Source organism: Podarcis liolepis, assembly GCF_965112155.1.
Source record: "Podarcis liolepis genome assembly, chromosome: 1".
Lineage (NCBI taxonomy): Eukaryota > Metazoa > Chordata > Lepidosauria > Squamata > Lacertidae > Podarcis > Podarcis liolepis.
The window spans coordinates 66,887,214-66,909,899 of record NC_139554.1 but is presented as its reverse complement, the minus strand read 5'-3'; the positions used below and the strand labels follow the sequence as shown (position 1 = coordinate 66,909,899).

At 43.8% G+C, this 22,686-nt stretch overlaps 1 protein-coding gene across 1 annotated transcript; it reads right to left on the bottom strand.

Annotated features, from left to right (window-relative positions):
• Positions 1 to 5,930: 5,930 nt before the first annotated feature.
• PTH (parathyroid hormone) lies at positions 5,931 to 11,390 on the bottom strand. The gene is made up of 3 exons (XM_083478958.1): positions 11,315 to 11,390; positions 7,510 to 7,600; positions 5,931 to 6,295 (listed from the first exon to the last, which is right to left on the bottom strand). Exons 1-3 carry the CDS (start codon positions 11,337 to 11,339, stop codon positions 6,028 to 6,030), a joined length of 384 nt encoding a protein of 127 aa, XP_083335084.1. The 5' UTR covers positions 11,340 to 11,390; the 3' UTR covers positions 5,931 to 6,027.
• Between the last annotated feature and the right edge of the window lie 11,296 nt (positions 11,391 to 22,686).

Here is a 22,686-nt window from a genome sequence, read left to right as displayed (position 1 = left end):
TAATTAATTAACACGCTCGGACCGTGTGTAAGCATGACCGGGGTCGGGCTATTTGGCACCCTAGGCAAGGCTAACTACTGGCACATCCCCTCCCCAGCCCAAAAAACATATTTGCTAACTTCAGTTTTCAGAAACAGATGTCTTGCAGGAAAAGGAAATGAAAAGCACAACCGTTGAAGCTGCCAAGTTTATTTTAAATTGCAAGAATCGGTGAAACAGCAAACTTTGATTATCTTTCTCAAATCCAAAACTGTTTAGAAACGTTGAGCACGTTATCCAGGAGTTTTTGTTATAGTATGAAGAGAAGCATAGACTCTGAAAGATTTCGAGCTTTTGCTGTATAGGTCCACAGCACAGATCTTCAGTATCCATATCTTTGTTTCCATTGAGCATCAGTTATTTCTCCAAATTCTTGCAGGCCTTCAGTACATCTTGATTTTTTGTTGTTGATACTGTATATATCACAGAGGAAGCCAAATAGGGAATTAAAGTGTGGTGGCTGTTGGAATCTGTTTTCAACAGGCTGTTATGGTTGTGTTGTGAGACAACATAGCAGAAACCTAACTTTGGATATCTGCTTCGGATCTTGCAGTGCATTTTCTTGGGCCACAAATTTAAACTGCTGTTTCTTTCCCCTCTTTCTAACTTGTTCTTTCTCAAAAGTTTGGTAGTATTTCTAGTTCCTTTGCAATCTCAGTAGCATCTGTCAAAACTTGTTGAAAACCCTCATCACTTCTGCAGCCCACAAGTTAATTCTAATCTACTAATTACTTCATAAATGATAAAATTCCTCAAAATTGAAAATTAAAAAAACAGAAATTTATAAGATATAATAAAAACTGTGCCCCTTAAAGGTTAGTACTGTGCTCCTTCTGAGGTCCGTGCCCTAGGTGGCTATCTAGTTGGCCTTTATAATAATATCAGCCCTGGGTGTGAGCTCAATAAGTTGCTCTTCTTGGGCAAGTCCTTAATGCCCTATGTCAGGGGTTTTGCAAGTTGTGAACCTACAGATGTTGTTAGACTCCAGTTCCCATCAGCCTCAGCCAGCGCTGCCAAGGATCAGTGCTGATGGAACTTGTAGTCCAGCAACACCTGGGGGACCTTAGATCAAAGCTTAGTTCCACATAACCGCCACTCCTACTCCTGCCATAATTGATTTCTGATTTGCAGTCCAGTTCAATGCATGGTTACTTGGAAGGGCAGAGCATATATCTGGTAGGGAGCTTACCTTAGTGGTACAATGCATGCTTTGCATGCAAAAGGTCAAAGGTTCAGCCACCAGCAACTTTAGGTAGCCTGCTTGTGTCACCAGAAACAAAATGGGTAGGTTGTGCTCAGCTGAGAAGCAAATGGAATTTGGAGCGCATCAATGGAGGCCACCCACTGAAACGTCACCACAGTGGCGGCAAACTGCTTAACATAAATAATATGCTAAGAAGCTGCCACATCAGCAGTGACTGCAGATGTAAAAGAGGTTATTTTTAGTTACCCAATTTTCCATGGTAAGGGGAAACTAAATTGGGGTGAAGGGAATACTAGCTGGCATTTTTATTTATCTTGTATGGATGCTGGGAATAACTTGTGTGCATAAGTAACACTGATCCTACAATGAGCTCTCATCCGAAAGTGCCCTGTGAAACTTAAAAGATTTCTCCACATGCTAGCACTGCTGGTCCCCCGCTAGCAGACTAAGCCAGCTAAAAATGGGTCTTGTGACTTTGTCTTTAGGGCTCCTGCTTTGTTTGAAAAGCTTAATCATCTGTCTGTTCTGCCTGAAGATAATATCACTATGGGAGCAAAGTCCTTGAATGATTACCTTTATTTTTTCCAGCTCTAATAATGACCTCTAATGGCAGGACTGTTGAGATGTTTCTTATTCTTATCCGTTATATCTTGTTTCGCTTGGGCCAAAAAAGGGGCATGGTTAAGTCAAACTCTCATCTTGATACCAAATCAAAATATGGCTAGGTCAATAAGGAGGGAGTAGGATAGACACTGCAGATAGGCCGCCTCTCTCTGCCTACGCAAAACCCCACAATTAACTCATCAAAATATAATGCTAGAACATGCTGTTATGCATTGCAAGTAATTACAGACATTGTGCTCAGTAAAAAAATTCCATTGTTGTCTCTTAGTTCTACTCATGGTGTCATTGCAATAAACTTAAACAGCTGAGACTGGACTGGTCACAAACAGATGCATATTTGTCATTGTGACCAGCAGAGCACCATTTTCACCCCTGGTAGGGGGCCACAGCTTGAGCTGCAACTGTCAAATGGAAAACCATGCACTTGGTGTTTTCTTCCCAGCATTTGAACATGTTACAGGGGGAAGCTTGCCCTCTCAGAGTTATCCCTGCTCCCCCGCCACGTATTTTATCGTGTTTCCAGGTTAACATAAATACTTTGTTAGAATTATAGAATCGTAGAATTGGAAAGGACCACAATGATCATTTAGTGCAAACCCCTGCAATGCAGGCGTCTTGCTCAATGTGGGGCTCAAACCGGAGACCTTGAGATTAAGAATCTCATGCTTTACTGACTAAATACAGTAGGATGGAGCCAGAATAAAGGTGGGATTCAACTAGTGACTCCCATCAGTGGACTTCCATTTGCACAATGAGACTTCACCCCTCTCCTCTCCTTCCATGTCCACCAAAATTGGCTTGGGGAGGGGGCAGGAGAATCTTCAGAACAGCTTACAGGGGGTGGAGAGGGAAGATTGTTTCATCTGGCAAGCCAAAATGCTTGCCCTGCTTCAATTAAGACATTAGCACAATGATGAAGTCATCCCTAAGTTAGTTGAACCTATCCCCACTGAGTTGAATAGGAACTTAGTCAAAACTAATTTTTCATACTGATCTCTCCCCCTGCCATGGTAGTATACTGATCTCAATGACAACTTGGTTCAACTAACTGTGGGTTCAGCTGAATAGTTTTATTTTCCGAAATTATGAGAAAGTGCATGTATAAATAATGACAGAAAGACCAAAGGTTTATGCTTTTCAGCTACTACTGTCCAAGAGCTTTTGGTCCATTTTATTTGACAATTCATTAGCAAGATACAGATATAAAGGACTAAAGATACATTTGTGTAAGTTAGACATGAACATACAGCAAAATAATAAATAGAAAGTGCATATTAAGGTCTTAGTCCCACAAACATACCCTATCTCATGTCAGAACCTTGCTCCCACATGGAATGCCATTTGAATGCAGTTCTCTGCAGGTTCAAGGGTCTGTAGTAATGTATTGTCTGTTTGCAGAAACATGTCTTTAGTAGGGGTCCAAGATAATATTCTGACCCTGAATTGTAGCTTTGCCACTGATTTAAAGGGGGCCAGAATTTTCCTTGCTGTCTAGATATAATGAATGTCAGCTCGCTATTTGCAAATACACTTCTAGTCTAAAAATGGCGGATGTGTTTTGACATTTATTATTTATTCACCAACTCTTGCAAAATGCATGAGGTGCCACATGTACAAACAGGTGAGACAGACATAAAAGGAACCATACTGGATTAGGCCAGTGCAGAGTAGCAGCGTCTGATCTTCCTTAGGTCTCACGTGAAAAAGAAACTAACATATTCAACTGGAAGTTTGTGACTGCCGAGAATCTGCAAGATAATGGCCTCCGTCTCAAATCTTGCACCATCTGCATCTCTAGTCCTGGATCAATTTGGGCAGCCCCATGATGTGTCCCTGATGTTTTCCCCTTATAGCGTAGGATTGTGTGCATTTTTACTCAGAGCAAGTCTCCACTAAGCAAGAATTCGTAGGATTGCAGCCTCACAAATTTATGTAGATGTACTTCCTTTGACTTGAATGGGGCTCCCAGGGAAATACGTTTCAGATCTGGGTGCCAGGCTCTGATTCAAAGCACACTTACTTGCAGGTAAGGTGCTCAGAAGCACATTTTGGGCTCTGCATAAGCAAGGGCTACAAACATCCACCCGGGTGTTGGAGAAGCCTCTGTACATGCGGAAGGAAAGGTGCACGGAACTTGCAATGAATGTGGCAGCACATCACATCCTCATACTGCGCTCCATATACTTATGTGGTGCGTCCAAGTCTCAAGTCCTATCTATACTAATATCTGTTTTATGCCAGCTTAACTGCCATGGTTTGACCTAAAGAATCCTGGGAACTGTAGTTTGGTGTGGCACCGAGAGAAGTTTCTACAAGAGAGCTCTAGACTCTCCACCAGAACTACTGTTCTCAGAGTTCCCCAGGGAGAGGGAATGACAGTTCAACTAGATTTAGTCTGCTCCATGAGCGTGCTGCTTCTTTCCATATGGCTTTATGAAATAAAGTGCTGATAACTTAACTTGAGCCTGTGAGCTTAAATATTTTACAAGCTAGCATATTCTACAGGTATCAGAACACATGTCCCTTCTGATTTGGTTCTGCTGTGCACATTTATCTTACAATCTGAGTTTGCTGAATCTCCCATGTCTCCCCAAAAGCCCTTCGTCAGTTTGCATTGGTGCCAATCCAAAAGCCAATCAGGTCTCTGCTGCTTTTGCTTGTCTCCGTTGCTTTCTCTGGGAAAACGCATTGTTTACCACTGAATCAGAACGCCAATCCACAGAAAAACCAATGGACGTTTGTTCTGATTCAGCGGCAAACAGCTGTTTGTCCCATGGGAAAGCGGTGGGACGAGCCCTTAGTTTAGCACATTTGGAGACTTACTGAAATGTATGGTACCTTTGCAGGACGACTACTCGTTTCTGGATATAAACCATTGTCAATTTCTTAAGCTATTCAAACTTTACCAGTGACTGTGTATTAAGAATGGGGACAATTCCAAATCAGTGTTTTTGTGCCATCTTCCACACACACACACACACACAGACGCAAAAACTGTAACATCCCAAATTGATGCCTGGACTTCTCCATGCCACTCCCTTTCCTAACTGCCAGGAGAAGGCAACAAACTGCATTATTTCAACAAGCAGGGTAGAAATGGCAACGGGTTGTCCCAGCACCAGCTTACCCTGCCAGAGGATTAATGCAGTGTTTCCCAACCGGTGTTCCGCGGCACACTACTGTGCCGTGAGACATTGGCTGGTGTGCCGTGGGAGGGAGGCGGGCGAGTCGGGCGGTGAGAGGCGGCGGCGGCGAGGATCCGTGTCGAGCCGGGGGCGGCTCCGCGGTGGTGGTGCCGAGCGGCGGGGCAGCGCGTGCAAAAGGGAGGAGCACGAGACAGCGGAGGAGGAGGAGGCCGGCATGTCCGGGCAGCAGCAGCAACAACAGCAGCAGCAACTCCCGGCGACGGCTCCTCAAGCCCCGCCGCCGCCCCCTCCTCCGCCCGCCACCACCACAACAGCCGCCGCCGCCTCAGTTGCCACCGTCCCTCAGTCCCTCGCTCTGCTGCCTCCTCCCACCCCCAAAGCTTGGAGGTTCCCCGGCAAGGGGGAGGGAAAAAACTTTCACTTTCGTGCGTCCCTCCCGGCGTGACGCTGCGCGCTGACGTCACGGGGCGGGGCTTTAATGGTGGTGTGCCGCGAGATTTTTTTTCAGTAAACAGGTGTGCCGTTGCCCAAAAAAGTTTGGGAAACACTGGATTAATGGATCCAACTGGCTTGTCTGTGTTGCCTCCATCTGGAGATCCAAATGGGCAATACATGCTCTTCATTCATTTGGACATGTCCTTACAGCAGCAGACCAATGTGTCAGGCTCAGTAGTAGAGCACTCAAGAAGTGTAGGAGATATCCTTGGAGAGGTAAGGGTCCCTCTCATGCCACCTACCCCAATAATGGAAGATAATAATGTAGACTGCTCAATTTGCACTGGCCTTGCAATTCACCTGGTAAGCCATATGAAGAACTGAAGAAGTAGTGTGTGAACCCCCACTTACATGTACATTAGGAGAAATGAGATGTACAGCAGAAGCACACCTAATCCCCAAGAAGTAGCATCATGCAAACATGCCCTTAAACATCATTTTATAAACAATAAATAACAAAATGCCCTAATTGCTCACTACTGTATGCACTTAGCTGGAAAGACAACACTATGGACCCTCTCACTGGAGTCTTGTTTTGAAGGTGGCATCTCTATAATTTTTGTTGGAATCCACTGCTTTCTTTTGCAGCTTTGCCTGCAGGTCATCAGGGAGCAATCTCCAGCTTCGGACCTCACGGGCCTTAACATCCACTGCTCCTGCTGCTTCATTGGCCTGGGGGTCATGGTGCACGGTCTGCAGTTTCTCAAGGAGCCAGTTTTGCCTGTTTGCCGAATGCAGGTGTTCCCCCAAATCATGCATCATTTGCATTTCGCTCACTGACCTCTTCCTGTAATACAGATAAATAAGGTGGAATTTAAAACAACCACATAGCATTAACAGCCCAACCTTTGGATGGAGAAAAGCAAATACATTTCCTTCGCTTAAGTTTGTAATTAATGCATCTCAACCCACACAATGCCACTGTTCATGTAGCAATCTAACCAGCACTTGCTTGTAAGCCTCTCTGTCTAAGTGAATTCCATCCCTAAAAGCTTAGCCATTTTGTTTGTCCTTCCCCACAGGGTCGTCTTAAGCATATCCGGCGTCATGGTGTAAAGATCCCTCTGGTGGCACCACCCCATTTCCCAGAGTTTTTTAGGGAGGACGGCGCTGCCGGTGGGGCTGGAGGAGGCGGGCAGCGGCTGGAGGGCAGCTCCGCCGGTGGGGAAGAGGCGGAGGCTGGACATGGCACCTCTTGGCTCAGCTGGCCACTTTGTGCTGCAGTGGCCACGGCAGACGGAGGCTCCGAGCGAGGCTGTGGGTGAGGCGGAGGCGGGCTAGGATGGTGAGCTGATGCCAGGAGGTGCCACATCCAGCCTCCACCTCTTCCCTGGTGTCCTCCAGAACTTGGCGCCCCAGCACCCCGCACCACTAGCCTCTATGGGTAAGACGCCCCTACTTCCCCAGCTTTGTTGAGACAGGATGTCTGGTTTCCCGCCCTCCTCTCTCTCTCATCTCTACTCATCCTGTGAATAGTTCCTGCATGGATAAAGTTTTTGAACTCTAGAAACTTTAAGTGATTGCTTGAATCTAATTCACCCAGGCTGCAAAGTTTGCTAACACCTTTAACTGCACCTATGGGCCAAAGTAGACATGAGTTCACAGGATTAACAATTCCTTCCTTCCTTCCTTTATTTATTTATTTATTTGGAGTTAAAAGGCATCCAGGTGGGAGGTGGTTCCTGATTATCACTCTGGTAGGTTGTTTCAGGACTTCGACTCTTTTCTTCCTACTGTGCCCCCAATTCTGATTGGCCCCTCTACACCTTTATATTTGTATCAAGAGGAATTCTTCCTTGGAACCAAATGGGGCCTCATCAGGATTCTAGTCCATCTAGTGGTCCCCATGATGGATTTTTACTCACAAAAAATATTCATGCAATTTACTGAGGTGATCAGAGCAAGAAGCAGCAGCAGTCAGCTGCCACCCCATCATGTCTAGACTATGTTGCTCATTGACTCATTTCACCATCTAAAAAAATTCAGCAATACTGTACTCACACCACAGCTTTCCCATCGGAATTGGCAAAGAAGCAGACTGCCCATAAAATGATTGCACTTTTAGCCATGTCTCTGATTGAAGTCATGATAACTAAAAGAGATGAAAGAAAGTTATCATATGGTTGGATTGAGTTAGATAATATGAGATATTAAATAGAATGCTATACATAAATATCAAAGCATTCAAGAAGGTGATGTTCAGGCAAAAGACTGTGTAACGGTAGTGTATTTTTCTTATTTGAACAAAGGACCAAACTGGGGAACAACTTCACTTCCCCACACACTTTTTGTAACACCTTGGCTAAGCCTATTAGTTTCTCTCCCTTACAGTTTCCCCAGATTAGACTGAAGAGAACAGTACAGAACATTGGTGTTTATTAAAATAAATGTGATTTGTCTATTCCATACAGCCACTTGAGGTATTGCAACCAGCCGTTACGAGATTTGTCCAGTGAAAATAATTCTCCATCATATTCATATGCCAGCCATATAAGGGGAGTGCCCTTTGCTTCATTAGCCACCCTCTATAAAATTAAAAATACTGCATGGGCAATGAACATACAAACATAGCAAGAGCCTGCTGGAACAGCCCAATGGCCCATCTAGTCCAGCGTTCTCACAGCGGCCAATCAGCAGCCCATAGGAAGCCCACAAGCAGGAACTGAATGCAGTGGGATTGTACCCCAACTCAAATAATATTTTGTTACGGTGATATTTTTACACCGGAATGCCTGTTTAAAAATATATGAAGAGGATTTTAGTGGTCTTGCCCTTGATGGATCTTGACACAACAAGCACGAGGGCTTGAAAATGCACAATACTTTACCGATTCTTTTGAAAACACCCGCATGATTAAAGTCATATACCTTGGTTGACGGACACCTTGCAACTCAAACATTTTGGCTCCCGAACGCCGCAAACCTGGAAGTAAGTGTTCCGGTTTGCGAATGTTCTTTGGAACCCGAATGTCCAATGTGGCTTATGTGGCTTCCGATTGGCTGCAGGAGTTTACTGCAGCCAATCAGAAGCCGCACCTTAGTTTCCAAACATTTTAGAAGTCGAACAGACTTCCAGAACAGATTTTGTTCAACTTCCAAGGTACGACTGTACACGGAGATTCTTAAAAGATATGATTGCTCTGCAGCTGAGATCATCTGTCCAGCATAAGGAGCAAAATGAGCCGTCCAAAAATAAATAAATGAGCCCAGGGCAATGGCCCCTCTTGCCCTGCCCATGCTACTCCCATGCATTTTGAAACTCACTTTAAACTTTAAAGGGATATTTTAAAGACCTAACAGCCTACATTTCCATGCTTCACTTTGTTGCATATTTTGTGACTTTAATACTCTGCTGGGATTCTCTCACCAAAGAGTGAGAGAATATATACATTGCACCAACACATTACACCCCTGCTTAACTCAATTTTGGCGTATTCCCTGGTGTATGATAAGTGTACATGGAAGGAGACGACACTGAGACATTCCAGTACAGGTAGCCGGGGAGGGAGACTCAAGATGGGAGAGCCACAGAAATCACATGCTGAATTCTACATATATCTACCCAGACTAAAGTCTCTGTCAATTTGCGTTAATTTAGATCTTAATAGCATTGTGTCCCTTGATCCCATTAAGCTAAGGTTAAGCCCTGTCAAGTCCCACTGATTTTAATAGTAGAGATTTAAGCATGTTGATGAATCAATGGGCCATAAAATAGCACTGGGTTGTGCCTAGTGATATTAGCTTGCCTGTTTCTTGTCAAATGGCATCACAGACAAAAGAAAGGCTTGTTTCTAACCTGATTCTGGCTTGCTTATGCCATAAACTCCCCCTCACTCAGAGATTCATTGTGACATAGATAAAATTGCAGCAAACTCTTTCTTTTCTCTACCTTCCTTATGGAAAGGAAATCACATTTCCTTTTGCTTTGCTCCATAAAGTTTATAGGCACAGAAAATCTGGTGCTCAAGCTACACGCCGGCATAAACCCATCATGATCATTGGATGTTTCACTGACAGAGCGCTGTGAAAATCTCTGCAGTGATCAGTATTACTGCTGCTGATGCAAGGAGCAGAAAGAAAACAATCTGAGCCCAGTTTCAAGTCTAGCTTTACATTTTGAGAGTTATACTAAGAAAAAAGAAACAGCAGTAAGATGCCTAATAACTTTAATTAAAGTTTTCAATGTGTTTTTTAAAAGCAATACCTGTGATGCATATTATTTTTTACCACTGTGGCATAAGAATACCTATAGTTACATCTTATATGACTATCCTCCAAACAGTTCCACATGATTTACGTGATTATTGAACTAGTCAATAGGTTTCCATCCTAGCAAAAGTCTCCCTGACAGATTTCAGAAGCTGCTGGTTAAAGAAACAATTTAGACTGGCAGTCAAAAGCCTCTGTTGACATTCCAATAATGGATGAAACAATCAATTTTGATTTTGCTACAAATAATTGCTTTCAAAAGAAAATAGAAAAAGTTCTTACCAAAGTTTCTCAAGCAGGTTTTCCGCAGAAGTTGATTTAAAATCTGCTTAATTGGTCTAGAAGACTTCTAAGTAACTAAGGAGCTCTTTTATTGTCTCAGTTGATGTCACTCCAAACACACCCCCTGACCCTCATGTACCACCCATCATGTGCTTTTGTTAATGGGGCATTGAAAGAAAAGAAAAGTTGAGGGCAAAATACAGTAACCTGGGCAACTTCAAAAGAGTTTGACTTTTAGGGAATCTTAGCTTAGGGTTGGAGAAAAATGCATTATAAAGAAATTATGTCATTGGGTTAATTAATTAATGATCAGCTCTAAATGTTAATGAGCCCACGGATGACTAAAAACGGTCACATTTGTGAGTGAGTTACAAACAGCTAATAAAATAAATGCCAAGCTCTAGAAAACTTTTACCAGCGCGCTCAACTTCATTAAATCCAACCTATTCAAGTCAGGAAAAGGAAAAGCTACACAGGTGTCCTGCTGACTATTGTAACACTAAAAATTGATTTTAAGTACAAATCGCAACGCAGGGAACAACCCCGTAGCCTAACTTTCAACGTCATCGGTTACCCACACTGCAACATCAACATAAACTTGCTGTGAAAGTTTAAGCGAGTCTTGCTGTGAAAGCTATGAAATCAGACGAGAGGACACCAGTTATTGGAATGTTTTATTTCCTTCCTTTTGGAAACAATGAAAAATAAAGTAGAACTGTTATTAAGCTAGACTTTTCACCTAAAAGCAAGCATCCCCCCCATGCAGCAGCTTAACTATTACAATCGAATTAAAGCTTTAAATTAGTTATCTTGGTTCTGCACATGCAGTACACGCTTTCCTCAGTAACTGAAGGCTGCATTGTTTTGTTTTTCAGACTTTTTGCTGCTTGTTTTCCACCATGGCAGGTGAGTTGGCTCCTGTTCTACCAACTGAGCTATCCCAGTATGACTACCTTACTCACCTACATTACTTACTTTATAGTACCTAGTGCAGGCGCCCCCAACCTGCGGCCCTCCAGATGTTTTGGCCTACAACTCCCATGATCCCTAGCTAACAGGACCAGTGGTCAGGGATGATGGGAATTGTAATCCAAAACATCTGGAGGGCCGAAGGTTGGAGATGCCTGACCTAGTGCAAGGATCACCAGCTTTTCTGGTCCATAATCAGGAGAAATTGTTGTGGACATCACACATGCACACTCTCCCACCCACCAGCAATTAGACTTGAAAAGTGTTTTGGCTTACCCCTACACACCACACTACTAATTGGGAAGGGGTGGTCTTCCTAAAGATTGCAGCTGCATTGGATAGGTTACCTCTTGCTTCTTTCAAGCAACCCATGGACTAGCAAGGAGATAGGAACCTGGCTCTGGCCTGCTGACTGGATCCTTCTCTCTTCTCATGGGCCACCCACCTGTCAACCCCCTGAGATCACAATGGCGCCAAGTGACCCAATCTCACCTGCATTGTTTGAAATGAAACAGTTTAGGCATGGCAATTTGAACCCCAACTATCAGCTGACTTCAAAGCAGATGTAGGGTTGCCATATTGCGGACTGTGAAAATCCAGACGGAAAAGTTTTTGCCATTTTTGAGGTATTTTTAAGGGAAAGGGGCAAAAATGGCACTGCCAACATGGGCTGCCATACATCTGGAGTTTCCTGGACATTTTCCTGATTTCCGCCAGGACACTGCTGCTGAATGCAGTATTCCAAATATGGCAGCCCTATGCAGGTGCTACTAATTAACTGATTGGCGGTACCTGCAAACCCTTTTGTCCCAGACCCGCCTTTGCCTGTCCCACATCTGACATCATGTATGGCATCAGGTGTAGGGAAGGTGGGCATGGCTTGGCTAAAATGACCTCATGGCTCAGTTGATGAGGCCTGACCAGTCTAATTAGGTTCATGAGCCAGAGCCACTGGCCTAGCAAATGCATACGATAAATATGCTATGACACACTGAATCAACACGTGAGTTGGGGCCTGCACACAACATTGCACACACTGCCTTGTCCCACGCTCTGACATCCATGTGTTCATTACATACATCTGCAGTAAGGAAGTTTTCACATGTACGTGCAAAGGCATCCATGTGATCTGGAGTTCTGTGCGGAACACAATGGTGTAAACAGGCAAGGCAAACCACCATGCAAGTGCAACAGCAGGTGGGGATAGTGAGGACAGTCCTGGACCCCACTTGTGTGTTGATTTCAGTGTACAATCATTGATTCCGAATTAGGCTCTTTTTGGGGAGAGGGCCTGGGGCTGTTGACAGTGGGTCAGGACCACAGGTGTTTGACAAGTATGGAGGCTGAGGATGTCAAAAAATAAAAGAATTAGAAAAGCTGGAGGTCAAACTGCAAATATTCAAGTTCTGTGTGAAGAGAAGACATTCATAGATCACCTTTTGTTTTCAGATTCAATGACTTTATGATTCCAAAAAAGAGCTTTGACATGGATAGAGGTAATCTTTTTCATTGCATCTCTTGAACCCACTATTATTAATCTAAATTTTGTAAATAACTTTATAATGACGACCTTGTCTCGTATATCAGATTTAAAGCTCTGGGCATCATGAACTTCTGAAGGACAGCAATTATAGGGTGAAGATGCTGGTGTCTCACATTTTGAGAGAAAAAGCTCAGCTTTTTTTTTCACTGAATAGCAAACAGTTATCTGTACTCCAATCTGGTCAGGTTTATTTGTGTGTTTTGGTTTATCCAAACATGAAATATAGATGTAAAGATATATCATTATCTTCCACTGACCTTAAGATGTTCAGCAGAGCATAAATAAATGTGGCTGTCTTCGCCCATGCTAAAAAGAATGAGGCACTGACGTGCAATTGTGCAATAAAATGTACAGTGGTACCTTGGGTTAAGTACTTAATTCATTCTGGAGGTCTGTTCTTAACCTGAAACTGTTCTTAACCTGAGGCACCACTTTAGCTAATGGGGCCTCCTGCTGCCGCTGCGTCGCTGGAGCACGATTTCTGTTCTCATCCTGAAGCAAAGTTCTTAACCCAAGGTACTATTTCTGGGTTAGCGGAGTTTGTAACCTGAAGCGTATGTAACCCGAGGTACCACTGTATTGTATTCCATACAAGAGGACAAATCACATTGATGTTGATTCCTCCTACTCATGCAACAATTTTTTCCTGTTTTGCCCAACTTTAGTTGAGAAAGGGCAATAAAAATCTTTCCTTACCTTTGAGCATGCAAACACTTTCATTTACTTATGGGAGTCTCGTAAATTGTAAGCTATTGAAGGGACTACACTGCAGTGCATTAGTGTTTGGCTCTTTGCGCACGTCAGGGAGCTGCATTAGATGTGTTCACTAACAATGCCGCAGCCAAGGAAGAGGAGGGAGGAGGAGTAAGTGGTGACACATGGATGGTTGGGGTGAGGCAACCATTCTAAATGTGTCTAAAGAATGTTTCTCTCCTGACACAATGGAGATCTGAAAGCACCGTCAGTTAACTCCTTTAGATCTTGATTTGATTGACAAGATTTGTGGCTTCTTACATACCACAGCAGCATGCCTAGTCCATAACATAACCAAGTTGACGTAGCCTCGGGTGTCTCTTGAGCAACGCTAGCAACCAAATGAAGCTTTCAGCGAAGGATAAAAACTGACAGAAGGGCCCTGGTGCCCTATAACTGCCCTGACAAAAATGTCATGCTTGGACAATGTACTTGTTTATTAACAGCTCTTGATCATTTTGAGCTTCAAAATAACTTCTTCAATCAATGGGGCATCTAGACAAGAGGCAAAGGATGTCAGTGGAATGTGGGCTTTCAAAATACTAGTTCCTTTTTTAAAACTCATAATAATAATAATTTTATTCCTTGTACCCCACCCATCTAACTTGGTAGTTCCAGCCTCTCTGTTATGTGCAAATAGGAACAAAGGAAGCTACCTCATATCAGGTACAACAATAATTTAGCTCACTATTGTTGACTCTTAACAATATTCAGGCCAGTATTATCTACTGACTGACAGCTGCTTTCCAGAGACATGGACAGAGATCTTTCATATCACCTTCTACCTGATCTTCTTTATTGGATCTTCTTTATTGGTTATATCAAAGGGACCTTCTGCATGTATGACATGTATCCTACCGCTGAACTGTTTCCCTTCCACCAGGTGGTGACTCCTATTTTGTGCACACTAGTCCCATGCTCTCTGTACAGCACATCCTTAACATAAGAATTCAAAGTGCTGGTTTTGACCTATAAAACCTTAAACGGCTCAGGACCGCAATACCTCAAGGACCGCCTCTTTCCATACAAACCTACCCAGACCCTGAGATCATCTTCTGAGGCCCTTATTGTGTGCCTCCATGAGAGGTCTTGAGGGTGGCAATACGAGAACGGGCCTTTTCTGAAGTGGCTCCCCGTCTGTGGAATGCCCTTCCGCAGGGAAGTTTGCCTGGTGCCCTCATTAAACCTCTTTAGGTGCCAGGCAAAACTGTTCCTTTTTTAATTAGGCCTTTGGTTGATCTGATTTATATCCTATGCCTTTTAAAATGGGGTGGGGCAATTGGGTTGTTTTTATTTTTATTATGTATTTTGTGGTTTTATATCTTGATTTTATTCTGTGAACCGCCCTGAGGCCCCCAGGTATAGGGCAGTATATAAATTCAATAAATAATTAAAAATGATAATAATGTAGGAAAAGCCTTGCTGAACCTGCTGAACCCTTCTAGTCCTACATCTTGGCCAGCCAAATGCCTATGGGAAGCCCACAAGCTAGAACGCGCTGGCCAAATTTCTAGAACATGTTTGCCCACCTGTCCCTCTTGAAAACAACAACAACACTATCTGAATGTTTCTGAAGATATTCTCTACCTCTTTATATTGTGCAATGTGCAACCATCCCGAGCATCTATTAATTCTGTCACTCTCATCAGATGGACAATATCTATAAATGCAATGGTGGTCTCTGATTGAGAAAAACATAAACTGCATAAGAAAGACTAAGTCTCATGTAGGGATGGGAGAATGTGTCAATTTCGGTTTCTCTCAAGTTCTCATTTTTGCACTCTTCAGTTCAGTTCTTCACATTTCCACGTCAGCTCATCTTTTTTTAAAAGTCCTCATGAAAAATCACCAGCATTTTATTACAAATTTCTCCTAATATATGCAAAACAATTTCCCCTAAGAGAATGCATTTTTGTACGCTATTTTCACTCATATATGTATTTTTATGCACACACTACCCTAGTGTGTGCATTTTTGTACACATTGCATGGCTCTGACAGTAGCGCTTCAAAACTATCACTGCAAAAAAGTGTGAATTTTGAAAGATGACTGTGTTTCAGTTTGCATAGTATTTGATATGCATGAATTAGGTAGGTTAGCCTTTAAATGCAATCGAGATCAAATTGCTTTCCTGTCCTTGAGTCTCATGGTCATTCTGCAGAAGACCTTACCTTCTAAAATCTCAGCACCAGTCACAATAATACATGGTTTCTCAGGGCATATTTATCTATATGCACTAGCTGCTGAGTGGACTTTGCATTATATATCTGAGGTGGCAGGGTGGTCTGCAGCTTGCTTCTGAAGCATACACCATGCATGAGTTCCGGCCTTTTCCATACAGTGCTCTGTGCTGGATATGCTATGTTTTGAAGACAGACATGTCATCCGCATGCCATCACCTCACACCTTGTCTTGCGTAGGGGGATTCATCTAGCATTACATAGCTGTTTTGAAGCCTAAATGGGGAAGGATGGTTACCTCATCTCTCTTTAATGAGAAGAATCCCAGGCTTGATGAGCTGCGCAGAGGAATGCTGGTAAGGAAAGTCATGAAGAGGCGCTTCATCTTATTAGGCTCAGAGACATACCCCAGTGATCAATAACAACAACAAAGACACTCTGCGCCAGGAATGACAAAGCATGCCTGAGACCCCACATAATCTGCTTGTTAAATAGATGGGATGGGCATTGTTGATGAGGCAGGCAGGGAGTAGGAGGGGGGATAGAAATTAAATAAAGGAGTTTTGCAGGAGTTTTGCAAATCAGGAGCAATCGTTTTATGCATTTGCAGGAAATAGCTTTATTGCTTTGGTTTATTACATCTTTGATCCGTTCTTATCTTATCATTCAGTAGCTTTTGGCTGTGAAGCAATTTATGAATCTGCAAATAAAAGGGAAATAAAATAAAATAGCACCTGCAAATCTGTGCCATGATATGTCTGTGCCCTGAGTCCTTTAAGCACTGAGCAACACTCATTATGTGTGACAGGAGTGGGCAACATTTGACCCTCCAGATAGATATTGCTGAACTACAACTCCTATCCGCCCCATCAAACATGGCTAATGGCTGGGGGAAATGGGAGTTGTAGTTGAGCAACATCTGGAGGGCCAGAGGTTCCCCACACCTGATGCATGGCATGATCCAGAGCCCCATATGCAATTTAGGCTTTCCCTCCCAGACCGTGTGAAGGAGCCCAGAAACCGATTCACCTTCTACAGTGTTAATCTATGGGATTCCTAGGCTTTCTGTGAATGGTGCAGATAGCGCAGATCTCAGCACAAGCTGCTAAAAGTATGGGAGGCAGTTCAGATGCCTTTCAAAGGTACGCTGAAACAGTGTGCTGTGAGTTTACACAGCAAATAGATAAGTAAAAATCAGAGCAGAGTGCTTCAGGGCAGAGTACATCAACAATCAATTGAGGACAGAGGTATTTCTCATATGAGAGAGCTAAATCTGTTAGAATTCCTGCTCCATGATTGCAGTCATGGGATTGTTGTCTATCACATGATGGTGTATGTTTTCATTCCACAGAGTGGGAAGTGACGGAGACAGGATGTTTGTGTTACTGTGTTCCGTGAAGTGGGACTATTGCCCTTTGTTCATTCTCTTTGCTGTCTAATGCTAGAGAGAGAGGGAGCCATATTGCAGTGCACTGTGTGTGTTTATATGTAAATAAACGTAGATTAGCCAAAAAGCTGAGTTGCTGAGTTCTGTTATGCAAGCTGCAAAGACTCTGAGGATCCCTAAGTGTGCTGATGTCTGTTGGCATGGGTCGCTGTGATGTTCGGGCAGAAGAAAGCTTTTGAAGCTCCCAAACGATCGACCAGGAGGGAGAGACATGCCAGTTGGGCATGTGTCTCTGCTAGGGTCCTACTCGAGTATAGGACGAGCTCCTGACAAAATCAACTCTGAGCTATCCCTCACACTTTTTTTTTTAAATGAATGCCTGACTGTTTGTAGTGAAGATGAAAAGTGGAAGAGAGGCCCTGGTAATGTGAATGAGCATGTAGGCCAATGTAGATTTGAATTCACTTCACAAACCAACAAGCGAGAACCACTTCTTATGTGAAATTTACCTACATGGTAATGCACAAGGCTGTTAAAGGAGAAGAAATGAAGATCTAGGTTCATCACTGCAATAACTTCCCAAGCACACAGCTCCATATATATTTTTTTCTGATTTACCATCAACTTCTATCTCCAAACTCAGCTTGTCTAATCTAAAACTGAGCTCAGGCTGACCTCTTATATTTTTATGACTTTAGATCGTTTGTAGCCCACAAGTTGTTACAGCCCCCAAAGCACTTATTCTATCTTCTGTGGAAGCTACCAAATTTCAATCAAGGTATGGTCAAATAATTTGCTCTCAATTTTGCTTGTTAGAAAAAGAAGCAGTGAGACTCTGTTATCAATGTTCAGAGGTGAGTGTCATTGCCAAAACAGCACCATTCTTGCACAAGGAGGGAGGAAGTACTAGCAAGCAAGGTTTGCAGAAGTACAAAAAACTTGGGGGAGACACCAAGTGGGGGAAACTCTCCCCCCCATGCCAAAGTATCCCAATGAGGACTGAGAGTCACCAGCGGGCACAGAATGCTGGCTGGATGTTGGGGAGGAAAACAGGGTCACAGGAGAGTATTCTGCAATGTAACATTTTGTCCGTAAACAGACCCCTGTGTTGCAATATAGACAAGCTGAACAATATAACACAACACGATGGCCTAGAACAATGGCACTACATACTATTTATAGACTAATACAAATGATCAGAAATTACAATCAAAGTCTCTAAATCTCCACCAGTCGCAGTAGAATAATTCAAAAGTTCGATATATACATAATCTGTCACCAAATATCGCTGGAACAGAGTTTCCGGATAACCAATCTGTTTCGTTGAATGCTTCATCAGCCAATCTTGATCAATTCTTCATCAGCCGGACTTGTAAGAATTCATGAGAGAAGGATGCAGTTCAATTTCTTAACAAGCCAATCCTACATGCAAGCAAATATAAACGCTGTAGAAAATATGCTTTGGACCAGTGCTCATATACTGTAGTCACAGGGGAGTATTCTGCAATGTAACATTTTGTGGCAGGTCTGACTTCTTTCATACAACTTTTATTGTATTGTTTTCCTCATGTGCATTCTAGAAAGCCTCCCCAAAGGATGATTGTTCACTATCTGGGCTCATGCAACCCATACTTGCGAAGCCTTTACTGCTTGGTGACATTAAATCCATCAATTCCCAGTTCCTGGGAGAGCACCCGAAAAACAGAGTGGCCCTGAAGAAGTTGGCCACCCCTGCTTTAAGATATAAAACAATCAGTCTTGGGACACAATCTAAATCCTACCCTATCGAGGTGTGTTTAGCAGGTGCACACAGCAGGTGACGTACTGGCTGTGGTGCAGAAAGAAACAAGAGATTTTCCCAGCACTGCTGCTTGAAAGAAATGCCAAGGTCCAATTCTCACACTCTCTGCAATTTCTGCAGATGAACTGATAACTTCTGCAGAAACGTTCTGTAGATGGACGCGACAACATGGGGATGATGGTCATGTTATTGGTTCCCAAGAAAACAATACCTTGCTCAGGACGTTTCTTCACTGCAGGGTGTCCTCCACTAGCTGTCCCGTTTCCTGCCAGTATGAAAGGATCAGTTATTGAACTAGCCTTTATGATTTGAACTGAAGCGCTGCCTACAGGAAAACGATGAAAGCAACAGCATTGGGCCACCCAATGTAGCTGAACATTGGGCTTTTCAGGACAAACTGAACAAAGTACTTTTTCACACAGTATACAGTTGAACTGTGGCATTCATTCCCACAAGATGTAGTGATGGCTGCCAGTGTGGTGTAATGGTTAGAGTGGTGGACACTGACCTGGGAGGCCAGAGTCTGAATCCCCACTCAGTCATGAAGCTGACTGGGTGACCTTGGGCCAGTCATCATCTCTTAGTCTAACCTACTCACAGGCTTATTATGAGGATGAAATGCAGGGAGGGAGCCATATACACCACCTTGAGCTCCTTGAAAGATAAAGATAGTATATAAATGCAATAATAAATAAATACACAAACAAACTTGGGTGTCTTTAGAGGAAGTTTACAGAAATTCAGGGAGGAGAAATCTATCAGTGGCTCTTAGCCACAACGCCTATGTTCTACCTCCACTGCCAGAGCCACATGGCTCTGCAGCGATGGATTCATTGCTAGTTTAAAACTCAGCTAGTTTGTTCTTTTTTCCATTTGAATTGAAGTTGATCTGGGGGAAATGCAGCATTTCATAAGAAATGACAGGTCCAATACAATGACAGATATAGTGTGGTTAATGTCATGTGTACACCACTTCCCCAACCAGCCACTGGGAATTTATTCATTCATTGTGCAAATGTCCCACTTTTTCTCTAAGGAGCCTAAGGTGGTGTACATGGTTCTGCACCCTCCCCGTTTAATCCCCCAAACAACCCTGTGGGGTAGATTAGGCTGAGAAGCAGTGACAGGCTCAAGATTACCCAAGTGGGGATTCAAACCCTGGCCTCCCAGGTCCTAGTCCAACACTCTAACCACTACACCAGACTGGCTCTTGCTGATGGGGAGCCTGCTGTTGCACTCATGTTCAGCTTGTGGGCTTCCCACAGGCATCTGGTTGGCCACTGAGAGAACAGGATGTTGGGTGAGATGGGCCTTTGCTCTGATCTAGCAGAGCTCTGCTTCCGTTCTCATGCACAGGGTGGCTCTCATTCTTGACATTGCTCAGACGGTTTGCACCGGCAGCTGCTGTGTGGCATGGGCCCCACCCCTTTTCCTGTCATGTAATAAAACACTGCTCCGTATTAGCTCACTAACCCAGCACGATAACTACTTTGTCACCGGCATTCCCTTGCATCATATATCTTCCTGTGACCGTGAAACACAGCTGGTAACAAGTCATGCAGTTAATATCTGTGCCTGAGACTTTAAATAGTCACACACCGAGATCCTAAAGGCATTAGGATGGAAACCCCACCTCCTCTGGCATGTCGCTGTCACCCAGCCCCTGGCACTTTCCATGTGTTGGAAGGCAAAAGGGAACCCGTTCTAGGCTCCCATGTGGTTTGTGTTTTTGTTTTTAAAACCTGAGTTCTAATTCACACAGGGAGCTTCCAGGCATACAGCAAGCTCCCTGCTGTAGACCTTTGCTCTCCAACCCATGGAAGGTATCAGAGACAGAAATGCAACAGAGAGAGGATCTGCACTCACCTCTAACCACATTGGGCTTTGAACACCTGAAAGGCATATTTTTAAAAAATGCTTCTTTGTAGAATCATAGAATCCTGCAGTTGGAAGGGAGCACGAGGGTTAGTTAGGTCAACCCCACAGCAATGCAGGAATCTTTTTGTCTCACTTGGGGCTTGAACCCACAACCCTGAGGTTAAGAGTCTGATCCGTACCAACTGAGCTACCCGCATGCTTTGGTACCTATGGTTATGCTCTCATGACAACTGTCTATGGGCATTCCCCACAGTGAACAATAATCAGCAGGCACCTTCTGTTTCAACTTTTAACAGCCTGCTAAAAATTTATCTATTCTGCCAGGCCTATGCAGGCACTTAGGAATACATCTTTCTACAAAGGTTAATTAATGTTTGTTTTTAATGCTCTCTCTCGCTCACGGTTTTGCTGTAAATCACTTTGAGCTTTTCGAAAATAGTGGTCTATAAATATTTTTAGAAATAAATAAAATACCCAGTTTCTCTGCTTTCTTGCCTTCTTTGAAGTACATTTCTAGCCTTTGTAGAACCAGAGACATGAAGTAAAAGGGGGGGGGGAGTATTCCTCTCAGCTTTTGTTGCTGGGGGGGGGGGGAGTGAAACATTTCAGCAGACCTGAATACAAGCCACTCTCCACTTCTGTGGGGGTTACGTTCTGGCGTCCCACACACATAAGGGAACATCGCGTAAGTGGGAAGCACCCTCTAGACACCCTTTAAATGCCCTCTCTGCCCCTCTCTCTCAAATCCAGTTCAAAAATACTGTGCCAAAAACATCCACAACTGGAACTGAAGCTCCGGGGCGAGCTGGAGGCTGCAGGATGCATGGGAAAGTGGTGGCTGCTGCTGCACTACCAGCTGTTAAGTGGGGAGGCTGAGCAGCATAAAGAAAGCCCTGCTGAGCCTCTGTTCTCTTTGGGGCTTCCTCTGCCTTCACTGAAGTTCTCTTCTGGCTTCAGGGAGGGTCTCTTCATGAGCCATGAGGACTCTCCAGCTCTCTCCCACCATTTCTGGGTATGAATTAAATTATTTAATTATTTCCCAGCACCACACGAGTTGATAGCACGCAACAGGGGGAATGCCTGTATAACTAAGGGTACTCAACCTAGCATACTATGACTGCGGCTTTTTGTTCAGCTATCTCAATTATTTCAGGTTCTTGGGTGTTTAACCGCCCGTGTTTCTCTTTCCCCCACCCACTTAATTGTTCTGAACTTTCCCTCAGCGTATCTTTGCTTGTTGAATTTTATTTCATGGCTATTTGCAAGCAGGGACAGATCTCATACGCCCTTGCCATGAAGGGCACATTTCCTTAGCCTGCATTATCATCATGTTGGTATTACCAGCGCCTTAGTGAACAATTCTCACACGTATTGAAGTAGAAAAGATAAGTAATCTGAGGCTTGCAACAAAATTGCACAGTAGTACATTTCGTCAGCACTGATCGGATGAGGGCTTGCCTCACCAAAGTAAGAGGGCACTTCAGCCAGTGGATGCCGAGAGAGGGGCAGCTGCTCTCCCACCCCAATCCCATCTGTTCCCAATGTCTTGTTCTGGTTCCACAGAGGAACCTACTGGCCAAAATCTGTGACTGGAATCTGTGGCCCTGGGAAGCTGTCTTGGAGCTATTTTGTGCTTTTCTAACTCCACTTTGTTATTCATGACAGAATTGATCTGTTTAAAAAACAAACAAAAAACAGAACCCCCCCTTCATATTGTGCAATCTAAAAATGACTATAGCTCCCCCCCCCCCCGCTTTTCACACAACTGGTTTGCAGGTACAGCAGCCCATCCAGAGTGGATTAAGACCACCAAATTATAGACAGATACATCCAGGGGGTTTCATGCAGTGAACCTATAGACTTTGGTTTTTCAAAGGCCAGGAGCCTGTCTGCCCGTCCACAAGCTCAGACAGACAGACCAACAGAGGAGGAGGAGGAGGTGCAGGAGGGAAGAGGTGAAGCAGAGAAGACCCAGCCCCAATAGCCACGGAGGAAGTCACTGGATATCGCTTGGTGCCAGGGGCACAAGGGACAGGGGACACTGATACAGCTCCTTGCCAAAGACACAAGGCAGCCTAGGTATGCCTCTGCTCCTACGCCTAGAAATTTTATCCACTTCTGTCAAATGAAGAAAAAGTTATAGTTTTTTATTATTATTATTATTATTATTATTATTA

What these genes read in the sequence shown, in the direction of transcription:
- PTH (XM_083478958.1), bottom strand. Translation starts at nt 11,339, where the DNA reads ATGGGTTGCTTGAAAGAAGCAAGAG. An exon ending in TTGCTTGAAAGAAGCAAGAG is followed by an intron (nt 7,601 to 11,314) that starts GTAACCTATCCA and finishes CATCTCTTTTAG; the next exon opens with TTATCATGACTTCAATCAGA. An exon ending in TCCGATGGGAAAGCTGTGGT is followed by an intron (nt 6,296 to 7,509) that starts GTGAGTACAGTA and finishes TCTGTATTACAG; the next exon opens with GAAGAGGTCAGTGAGCGAAA.